The sequence below is a fragment of the Cornus florida genome, unplaced genomic scaffold (assembly GCF_030987335.1).
Source record: "Cornus florida cultivar Cherokee Brave unplaced genomic scaffold, ASM3098733v1 CherokeeBrave_3.0.0_Hap2_Chr08, whole genome shotgun sequence".
NCBI lineage: Eukaryota > Viridiplantae > Streptophyta > Magnoliopsida > Cornales > Cornaceae > Cornus > Cornus florida.
The window spans coordinates 81943609-81955868 of NW_026775578.1; the positions used below are offsets into that span (position 1 = coordinate 81943609).

General features: G+C 39.4%; 1 protein-coding gene across 1 annotated transcript in view; it reads right to left on the bottom strand.

Annotated features, from left to right (window-relative positions):
• Positions 1-555: 555 nt before the first annotated feature.
• LOC132268204 (protein VASCULATURE COMPLEXITY AND CONNECTIVITY-like) overlaps positions 556-12260 on the bottom strand; it is a 35639-nt gene continuing 23934 nt past the window's right edge. Inside the window, exon 3 of the mRNA XM_059768999.1 lies at positions 556-1238. Within this exon, the coding sequence (XP_059624982.1) occupies positions 902-1238 (337 nt within the window). The 3' untranslated portion in view covers positions 556-901. The remainder of the gene's footprint in view (positions 1239-12260) is intronic.

Genomic DNA, 12260 nt, shown 5'->3' on the forward strand with positions numbered 1-12260 from the left:
TAAGTATATATAAGGATTACATATTAAATCATGAAAGATAAAAGTCAAAACATCTACTATTAACATATTAGGGTTTCAACGGAATAATTTGAGAGAGAGAAAGAGAGGGAGATTTAAATTAGGATTTGATTTGCATTCATTTGAGTTGACTCGGTAAGTATTCAAAATTTTTAATTTTTATTATTTTCTATTTTAGAGACTTAGCATGTACTTCCAACTCACCTACTCACCATCGAGTAGGTAAGTATTGTCCCTATCAAATTGCTACATGCAAAGAGATTATGGTAAATCTCTTGACCTACTCACACCTGCTCCTGAAATTCACTTGCCCTTCTGGACGCGTTACTTCTAGAAGGTCACGAAATGGAGTCATCGTAGCCACGACAGTCGAGCCCCGAGAACGGGCTGAGATTGGTGTTCTTGGAGGAGCTGATGGAGCGCGCCCGGAATCGTCATGTCAGGTCGTTAACTCCCGCAAAATTTAAGAACAAACAACCATTCACGAGCATAGTCAAGGTGGTTAATATACTGATAAATTTAACAAACACAGCCTACTGAAGATATTTCAATTTCAATTAAACAAACCCAATTCACGAACCTGATAAGTTCAGTTCAGTTTGGCCAACCAATCATAATCTATGCCATGCATAAACAATAACAATGATGGTCTTCTTGCATCTAAAACCATCTGTATAATATACAACAGAAATACATTCTGTTCTTTAAGAAATACATAATCTAAAGGAGCATTTTTATCTTGAAATCTATTAAAGGAAAAACGAAAAAGGTGACTGTTGGTAGTCCATTAGACCTCCCCCGCCAAACCCCAAAGAAAACTTTGAATCAAGGAGATTCCTTCTGTTGATGGTCAGGGCATGTTGTCATACACCATAAAAAATGATCAAGTGAACTGTCTCCTGATATATGTATCTTCATGCACAAAAACAGGATCTTGAGTATTTTGTGAAGGGAACTGGGGTTGTGCCATCGCGATGCTGCTCTGACTAGGAGCAGCAAGTCCACCCCAGGGATCATTTCTGATCTTTGATTTAGTCAATGAAAGATAATAGATAATACCGGTAACAACACTTGCAAGGGACAAGACTGCAGCCCCGGCAAAGACACCAGGCTTTACAACATAGCAGGAGTAGTAGCCAAAGTAAATGTTCTCTTCACCTCGTTGATCATTAAGTACTGCACCCGTCAGCAAAAGAAGGAACGATATAACAAAGGTGAACCTGCATATGGAGTTATTGCACAAATGATTAATACAAAACAAAAATATCACTTTCAAAAAGCTAATCTGAAATTATACACCAAGTTGTTGCTTACCAAGTAAAATAAAAAGATGAAATGGAAACAAGTTCTAGAAAAAAACGTAATTACTTACTATAATGTCAACAAAACAAGGTTGTAGCTTTATCAGTGCCCAAAATGCACACCATAATTTAGAGCCTAGGTTGGGGGTTAAAACTTGACATGGCTAGTGGTTCAATTTGTGATGTTACTGCCATGTAGTATAGTGTTAACCAGTTTACGAAAAGAATTTAGCATACAAGTTCATAACAAAATGGAGGCACAGAAAATGTACTCTCTTTGCAAGAAGGCTCACGAGATCAACACAGTCCTTAATTATTTATTTGAATGGTAAAGCAAACACACACCCATATTTTGCCCCCACCGGGGCTCGAACACTCAACCTCCCCCTTTTGGGTAGGGAGAGTTTATACCATTTAGGCTAGAGCCTATTGGTGATCAACCCAGCCCATTGTCTGAGGAAACCAGGCAGAAGTATTTAATTGATTTCAATCATGCAACTTAAAACCAATAATATAGAAGACAAGTTGGTACTCACTTTTGGATGACCATTCAAGGAAAAATCAGTACACAGTGTCTCCATATTAATTAAGGGTGCTAGAAGGGGTGGAGTAGGTATAGATAGGGCTGTAATTGAGCTGAACTTTGAAGTTTTTGGGCTCGGCTTGCCATATCCATAGACGTGTTTGAGCTCGGCTTAAGTGGCGAGCCTTACTTAGCCATTATAGAGCTCAGCTCGGAGTTGTTTGAAAAGCTCAAGCGCCTCTCAATTCCAGCTCATTTATAGAGAATAATAAACAGTAAATTTATACATTCTGCATATACATAATCAATTCAGTAATCCAGGAAATCTATGTCAAAACGTATGCGGTTTCGATCTTCAAAATCTAAACTCATGATCCACAAAATACTCCATGGAATATCAGAGAAATGAGCGGTAAGATCAAGTGAAAGAATACGCGCCCGGGGGGGGGGGGGGGGGGGGGGGGGGAGGAAGAGAGAGAGAGATTGGTTGCATCACGGCAACAGATGGTTCGTCGGTGAGGGTGTTTTGCATGTGTGGCGGCTAAGGCTCCTTATTTAATTGCAAAGAGCGGAGGACATGAGGGTTACCATGATATATACTATATGGGATGGGGTTAGATAGATAGGGTTTTGCTTTAAAAAGGGATGAATGTTTATACGAAGGATTGGGTTGGGTTGAGTTTTATTTTTTTCATTGGCAAGAAAACTCATGCACCTATTTGTCCTTACGGGGACTCGAATCCTCACATTCGCCTTTGGGAGGTAGACGAGATGCCACTAGGCTACAGGTTTGGTAGGCTGAGTTTTATATCTAAACGGAAAAAATTAAATGTTCAATGGGCCTAGTGTAAGCGGGCTGACCCTTCATCTCATACAAAATATATATGAGCATATTAACAAGTCTTATGTTCACAAACATACAAGTTGAGCCAGAGGCTATTTGAGCTTGGTTTGTTTACTAAGCAAATGAACAGAAACTGAACCCTTGTTGAACTTTGTCCGAATTCTTTGAAAACAGCTCCATTCATTTACAGCCCTAAGTATGGGCTGTAAAAGAACCAAGCAAACAGCTAAGGTTCAACTTGACAACAGCTCGATTCATGTTCGTTTGTTTAGTAAATGTACCGAGCTTGAACAATATTTCCAAGCTTGTCTAATAAACAAGCCAAGCTCGCCCTAGCTATGCTCAACACCCACCCACCACCAGCGAAGATCAATCGTTAAAGCATCTATCACTATCAACGATGCGATCATACTCCGTGGTGACTAAGACTTTATTGTTGAGAAAGATCTCTCTCTCTCTCTCTCTCATATTCAATCATCTGATCTTACCAGACTCTCGTTTCTCTCACATTCACCTCATTGGTCGAATCTAGAGTGTTGGTGGACCACTTGAAAGTATGGAAATTGAGTATTGATGGTGAAGAACAAAACCATGTAGGATTAGATGGATATCTCTTCTGCGAGTGAAACGATTAGGTATGTATATGTATGCAGAATGTATAGATTGTTTGCCAATTATACTATGTTCACAAGATCGAATCGAGCAAAGCTCAAGCTCTATCATGGCTAAGATAGTCTCAAGCCACTCAACCAAATAAGAGTCCAGCTCAAATACATCATTCTATGGAGTTGGCAAACCAAGACCAAACACTCCAAAGCTTGGCTAATCTCGACCAGATTACAGCCTCAATACTGAAGACTTAACCTTCAACTTTACTTGGACAGTTTCCCTCAAACTTGAAACCATATGCATACACTTGTCAATCAAAGCTTTTACCTCTGATCCAATATGAGAGGATAACTTATATTTTGGCCAATTCCAAAAACTATTCTTAATATAGAGAGAGAAGGCGCAAGAGAAAAGAGCGGTGGGGTGCACAAACATACAATCCCCCCGTGGGGAACCCCTGTATAGCATGTATGCAAGGATTTGCAACTGATCTTTCCACTCCCAATCATACGAGAACCATGCACGTAAGCGGGCCTTACCATGATGTAACCCAGAGAAGAGAGAGAGAAGGAAAAAGAAATTGAGAGGAGCACAATAGAGAAAGGGAGAGGAGGGTTTATAGTGAGAGAGCAAGAGATCAAATAAAATATTCTCAAATGTATAGGAAGGGCCATTGCTTAGTGCATTAGTAAATTGATGACTGCCAAACTTGAAATATATATGTGAATTCTACTTTGCGTAACTGACACCAAAGGTTAGGTCTACATCTAGTCTAAACCTCCCAGCACTCCCGATTAATGGAGAACGCATTGGGAAATGACCCTTAGTATTTTTATATCTAAAAAGAAATAAAAATAATCCTAAAACATTAAATTAACCCAATTCCTAGAATCCAGTATTGTGCCTATGCGGTGCAATAGGTTAGGATTGTGTGTAGTGCGCTTGGGTCCCATCTTGATACCCATCACTTTTCCACCAAATCAAACGAAAGCCATCCGCATACTACAGGTTTCTGTTAAACATTTAGAGAACAACTTTTTTGGTCTAAAGGGAGTCTCAATTCTATGTGGTCATGAAACAGTTCACCGAACAATATGCTTAGGCATCACTGTTGAAGTGATGATTCATGTTTCTCATGAAAGGAACCATTTACGATATGAATAGTATGAACGCATGGGTTTTATAGAAAAATATTTCCCAAAACTTTCATTCCAAAGCACTATATCAACTTGACTATTTTCCTCGAAAGAAGACAAAAAACACATAAACTGCACATGCAGTTCTAGGAATTGCTAGACAAAGTCAAATTCCGCAAGTGTTATCGAGTAAAATGACAAAAAAAAAAAAAAAAAAAAAAAAGTAATCCCAGCAAGTGTGCTCGGAGTGAATAATAGTGATGCCTAATGCATTATTCTTTCATAGTTGCTCCTGAAAAAATGATCTCCATGATTTGCTTGGATAAAATATACCCATTGTGGAGTTGATTACCATACATCTAAGATTCGTGATTTGCTCAGTCATTCGCTGTTTCAGGTTGTATTGAAGATTTAATGGAGGAATCAGTGGAAAAATCAGTAATTGATGTTGTGGCGTTCTACTTGTTTTATTTATCGCTTCACTTCCGTTTTATGCTTTACAACGTGGTATCAGAGCATAGATGTTTTGTAATCTCATCTAGAATTTGAGGGGGAGTATTGGTATATTATTATCTGTTAGCATATATGATAGCCACGATTTATGGAATGACTTACCATATTAGCATAAATTTGATTATATTATAGAATATGCTTTACAATATGTTGTGATTTGATTTAGTTTCTTTTCTTGTAATATGAGCATGTGCTTTTATTTTATCTATAAATACTAGAGTTGTGAATGAGTGATTAATATCATTCAAGCATTTACATATTATAAATCTCATTCAAACCTTTTACATATTTCTCTTCTCTTTCTTCTATATTGTATTTCTAGTTGGTATCTGAGCCAGGGTGGTCCGACTGCAATGAGGGGCATTGCGAGTTCGGCACCCACCGATTCAGAAACGGTCCGAGGAGACATAGTTGTTGGTCTGAGGAGACATAGTTGATTATTTCTTCTACATTGTTTAAACATATGTATAAAGGGGAATGGTCTAAGGAGAAATTATTGATTCTTCCATTTACATGTTTTAAACATGTGAAGAGGAATGGTCTTGTTCAAAATCGAGAGAGAGAGAGAGAGAGAGAGAGCAAAACATATATTCTGTATATTCAACACTCTAACCTAATAAGCCTGTGTAGGCTTATATATAAAGGGTACAAGTCTTGCATAATAACACAAGGGTCCTATCAACTAAATGTAATTACATAATGACCCAACATATATATATATATATATAACTTCTAACACTCCCCCTCAAGCTGGAGAATATATATCAAATAATCCCAGCTTGGAACAGATAGTTCTTAACTAATTATGACCCAATACTTTGGTAAACATATCAGCTAATTGATCTTCAGACTTCACAAATGAAGTAGAGATGCTCCCACGTAATATTTTTTCTCGAATGAAGTGACAATCAACTTCAATATGTTTAGTCCTCTCATGAAACACAGGATTTGATGCAATGTGAACTGCTACTTGATTATCACAGAACAATGGAGTAGGAGCTTCAACTGTCAACCCAAGTTATTTTAGAAAATGTTGTATCCATGTCAACTCACTAGTGGTATGGGCCATTGCCCTATACTCGGCTTCAGCACTAGATCGAGCTACCACCGTTTGCTTTTTACTTTGCCATGTAACAAGATTTCCTCCTACAAATGTGCAGTAATCTGTAGTAGATCTCCTATCTGAAGGAGAACCAGCCCAGTCGGCTTCTGTAAAACCTTCCACCCTAAGATGACCATTTGGTTTATATAGTAACCCAAAACCTGGAGCTTACTTGAGATATCGGAGAATCCGAAGAACAACAATCCAATGTGGCATTCTAGGAGCTCCCATGAACTGACTTACAACACTAACAGCATATGAAATATCAGGTCGAGTGATAGTGAGATAAATTAATTTCCCAACAAGGCGACGAAATCTGCCCGGGTCATTAAATAGATCACTTGCATCAGCCACAAGTTTTGTATTTGAATCCATAGGAGTATCAATCGAACGACCACCTAACATACTTGCTTCTTCTAATAAGTCCAACACATACTTTCATTGGGATAAACTTATACCCGTCTTGGATCTAACAACTTCAATACCCAAAAAATACCTAAGTTTACCCAAGTCTTTAGTGTGGAATCGATATTGCAGAAACAACTTCAACTTAGCAATGCCTTCAGAATCATCACCTGTGATCACAATATCATCTACATACACCACAAGAATTATGAAGCCAGCTTTAGTGCGCTTGTGAAATACCGAATGGTCAATCTGACACCTGTGAAGACCAAGCTTTAATGCTGCCTCAGAGAATTTTCCAAACCAAGCCCGTGGAGATTGTTTCAATCCATACAAGACCTTTTTAAGGCGACAAACAATGTGAATATACTCCCCCTGAGCAACAAACCCAAGTGGTTGCTCCATATAAACCTCTTCTGCTAAGTCACCATGCAAAAAGTCATTTTTAACGTCTAACTGAAACAGAGGCCAATGTCTATTAGCAGCAAGAGAAATCAAAACACGAAAAGAAGAAATCTTAGCAACAGGGGCAAACGTCTCATCATAGTCAATACCATAAGTTTGAGTATAACCTTTGGCAACAAGACGTGCTTTTAAACGCTCAACGGACCCATCTGGAAGATACTTCAGAGTATATACCCAGCGACAACCAACAGGTTTGGCACCTGGAGGTAATGGAACAAGAGTCCATGTGCCATTCTTATGCAAAGCATCCATTTCATCTTGCATTGCTTTCCTTCAGCCCGAATCAGACAAAGCATCCTGCACAGTCTTAGGAACAAATGTAGTAGACAACTTAGAGGAAAAACATGAGAATGATGGCGACAAGGAATTATAAGAGACATAATGAGCAATGGGATGTTTAGTAACACACGAACGAGGAGCTTTACGAAGTGCAATCGGCAAGGAATCAGACATAGTGGAATTTGTCGGATCCAAAGACTGAAGATGATGGAGGAGGCGCGACAGCAGATGGCTTTGGTCTTCTTTTGTACACCTGTAACGGGGCAGGTGAAGGAGATCTGGGTTGAAGAGAAAGTGAGGGAAGAGGAACCGCAGGAAGAGGCAACTTAGGAGTGATATCAAGAAGTGAATCATTATCTGAAAAATATGGGATAGACTCACAAAAGGTTACATCCGCGCTAATAAAGTCCTGTTAAGAAACAGGACTATCGCAGGGATAACCTTTATGAGAACGAGAGTAGCCAAGAAAGACACATTTTGTGGCACATGGGTCTAGTTTATCAAAACCAGGACCAAGATTGTGGACAAAACATACACATCCAAAAACTCTAGGAGGAAGAGAAAACAAGGGAGAATCAAGAAATAAGATAAAATATGGAGATTTGCCATCTAATACGGATGACGGCATATGGTTAATAAGATGACAGGCAGTAAGAACAGCATCACCCCAAAACCGTTTAGGCATACGCATATGAAACAAAAGAGCACGGGTTACTTCTAAGAGGTGTCGGTTCTTATGTTCTGCAACTCCATTTTGTTGAGGAGTATAAACACATGAATTTTGATGAATAATTCCTTTATCACTAAGATATGTATCAAAGGGGTTTGAGGAATATTCCTTAGCATTATCATAACGTAGAATACGAATTGGGCATCCAAACTGAGTTTTGATTTCTTTTCGAAATTTTTGAAAAATTAAAAATAACTCAGAACGATCTTTCAATATAAACAACCAAGTCAAGTGAAAATAATCATCCACAAATGTCACAAAATAATGAAATTTATTGATTGAAGAATGCTTTATTGGACCCCATACATCTGAATGAACCAAATGTAAAGGACTAGAGACACGATTATTAACCCTAGACTTGAAAGACACGCGATGGTGCTTACTAAGTTGACAAACTTCACATGACAAGAATTTCAAATGACTAAGACTAGGAACTTGACGCTTCAAAACTTGAAGTGATGGGTGACCAAGACGACAATGCCACTGGAATGGAGACAGAGAAGACTGAAGAGCCATAGGATAAGGTTCCAAATCAAAATAATATAAGCCACAAGCTTCATGCCCCGTACCAATCTTCTCCTTCGTCTTGAGATCCTGAAACACACAAGAAGTAGGATCAAATGTGATAGAGCACTGGAGAGATTTAGTAAGCTTACTGATAGACATTAAATTAAAGGGAAACTGCGGAACATATAAAACAAATGAGAGAGACAAGGAATTACTAAATTGAGTTGTCCCTAAACCTGAAACCCGAGTGGATGAACCATTAGTAAGAGTAACACTTTGAGAAGGAGGTACAGAATTAAAATCAGATAGACGAAAAGAACATCCAATCATATGATCGGATGCTCCAGTGTCTATGATCCAAGGACTGTGAGTGGAAGACAATAGACACGTGTGTGCATTACCTGATTGGGTAAAGGTAGCCGTGGAAGATGAATTAGATGCTTGCTTATAAGACAAAAACTGATTATACTCATCCCGTGGAACAGGGACTGTTTCTGATTCAGATACGTTTTGAGATCGAGAAGCAACATCATTCGGAGAGGAGGAAACTTGATTGGCATAACCAGATGGTTTGCCATGAAGGTCCCAACAAAAGTTCACAGTATGATTAGAAAGGCCACAATGAATACATTTTCGTGATTCCCTGCCACGGCCACGTCCTCCCTGTGAATCATGACCACCACGTGTGGAGCGTCCCCCATGACCTCCACGGTAAGCATTATGTTCACCCTTTGAAACTACCAATGTTGAACGCTCACCACTCTGCTCAGAATTCAAATTTGAGGTGTCACTTGCAAGTGTAGCGCGTTGAAGTCGAGAGAACACCTCAGCAAGAGATAGAAGTGTGGGACTGCCCATAATCTGTGCACGAAAAGGCTCATATGTTGATGACAGACCGGTGAAAAAACGGACAACATTAAAGTCCTCACGCTATTGTTGCATACTTCGAACATCAACAGTAATGGGCTAATACATATTCAGCTCCTCACAGACTTCCATAACGGTGGAATAATACTCCTCTATACTATGATTACCTTGTTCAAGATGGAAGTACTGCTTACAGAGCTCATAAACACGAGTGATATTACCTGTCCCAAAATACAATTGCTGCAATTTGTTCCATATCTCCTTGGCAGTATCCAAGTAAAGTAAAGTTGAACTGATTTGGGGTTTAATATTGTTTGATAGCAGAGAGATGATCTGAGCATCTTCCTTTTCCCATGCATCAAAAGAAGCATCAATTTCCTTGGGTTTATCTTTAGTCAAATGATTGCCAAGAACTCTGCCTTTGAGAAAAATTGCAACAGATTTAGCCGACAGTATGTAGTTCTTCCCATTGAGTTTAACTAAAGTCATGGGAGAATGAAGACTTAATGTGGGAGAAAGCAAACCTGAACTGGACGCCATATTGAATCTAGGAAAACAAAGAAAAAAAAAAAATGCAGAATTTGTATTCTGGCCGAACCTGGGAACGGGTCGAATCCGAGTAAACGGGTCGGATCCGGGTAAACGTGTAGGAGCTGGCCAAACGGGTCGGATCTTGACAAACAGGTCGAATCCTGGGCAAACGGTCCGGATCTGGGCTATCCCAGGTTTAGTAAACCAGGGTTGGAATAGCATAACCGTGTAGCCAAACACAGGTCTTCTTCTTTACACCTTCACAAACACCGGTGTACAACGCGGCAAAGGCAACGGCAACCCAATCACAAGTAGCGGCTGCAACTTCCGGCCAAAAAACCAACCTCACCTCTGCAAATCGAGACGGCAAATGTCGGCGAGCTCGCTGACAACCAAAGAGGAGCTGCCGGCGACAACAAAGAAAGCAAAGACGATGATGAACAAGCTTCAAATCTGATAACGACAAACGAAGCTGCAAATCCGACTACGGTGAACAAGGAATTGCCGACGACAACAAATGAGAAGCTGCCGGCACAGACACCAAAACCACAATCGTGATTCTGATTGCGATTCAAATCTTATACAAGAACAACCCACCTACTGACTCTCACACCCATGATCATTTTGCTTTGATACCAAGTTCAAAATCGAGAGAGAGAGCGCAAAATATATATTCTATATATTCAACACTCTAACCTAATAAGCCTATGTAGGCTTATATATAAAGGGTACAAGTCTTGCATAGTAACACAAGGGTCCTATCAACTAAATGTAATTACATAATGACCCAACATATGTATATATAACTTCTAACAGGTCTGAGGAGACATTGTTGGTTGTTTACAGTTTGAGGATACATATTGTTGTTTGTTTACGGTCTGAGGAGACATTTTTGGTTTGTTGATCGACATTTTTAATCTAGTTAGATTTGCACTCTACAACTTGTTGATTCTGAAGAAGGGTGCTAGCAAAACCATGTTTGAAGATGCGTGGTCCAAGTTGGGCGTTTCAGATATCCACACACCAACTTGAGGGGGAATGTTAGCATATATGATAGCCATGATTTATGGAATGACTTACCATATTAGCATAGATTTGATTTAGATTTGATTTAGTTTCTTTTCTTGTAATATGAGCATGTGCTCTTATTTTATCCATAAATACTAGAGGTGTGAATGAGTGATTGATATCATTCAAACATTTACATATTATAAATCTCATTCAAACCATTTACATACTTCTCTTCTCTTTCTTCTATATTATATTTCTGCTTTATCATAGAGCATATACTCCATGTCATCACATTCCTTTCCCAGCGTAGTTCCAGCCAGTTCTCGGCGAGTTCCGGTTGGTTTTTCCAGCATACTTCTGGTCCCTTTTTCGGATGGTTCAGCACCTCGGAATTCCCCGATGTTGTTCTGGCCCATTTCTCGGCTTAGTTCTGGTCATTTCCCAGCATTGTTCCGACCATTTCGCGACTTAGTTCCGGCTTTTCCCGGAGTTGTTCCGACCATTTCCCGGCATTGTTTCGGGCTTTTCCCGACGTCGTTCCCACCTTTTCCCTGCTTAGTTCCGACCATTTTCCCTGGCAAGTTCCAGTATATTTTTCTCGGCAAGATCTGATCATTTTCCCCAATAAGATCTGGTCAATTTCCTGGCTTTGTTCCGGACACCTTCTCATCATCTTTCGAGGCGTTTCTTTAGCAAGTTGGGCATTCATGATATTCATGCTCAACTTGAGGGGGAGTGTTGAAATATATAAATATTTCTATATAATTGTGGAGCAAAATCCTCGATCAATCATGGTGATCCAGTCTATTTCCTTCCAACTATAAATATTTCTATATAGCGGTGGAGTAAAATCCTCCACCAATCACGGTGCCTCCTTTGATTATTGTACACATTCTATATTTTCTTATCTTTACCATGCCTATATACAAACTCTTTGTACTCAAGCAAAACATATCTGAATAACAGAAATGTAGCCCTTAGTGGCTCTTTGTCCATGGATGTAGGTCTTAGTGCCGAACCATGTATATGCCTGTGTTCTCCATGTTTCTCTCTTCCCTTTTCCTATTTGCATTTCTTATTTCCACATCCAAATTTAACATGGTATCAAAGCCTAATTTCTCTTCTTAGGTTCGGATCCCTATTTTGGGGTATTCCCTTAGCATCTGAAATGTTGCTAAAGGTTTCTCAATGCTATTTGTGACTTGCTTGGACTGCCGGTGTGTTTGGTAGCACTGTTCTTCACCTTTGCCGTGTCTCCGGCAATTTGAATTGACTTGTTTGGGCTGCTGGTTTGTTTGGTAGTATTGTCTTCGCCTTTGTTGTGTCTCCGACAATTTTTGTTCGACTTGTTTGGGCTGCCCAGTGTGTTTGGTAACATTGTCACCTTTGCCGTGTCTCCAGTAATTTTTGTTTGACTTG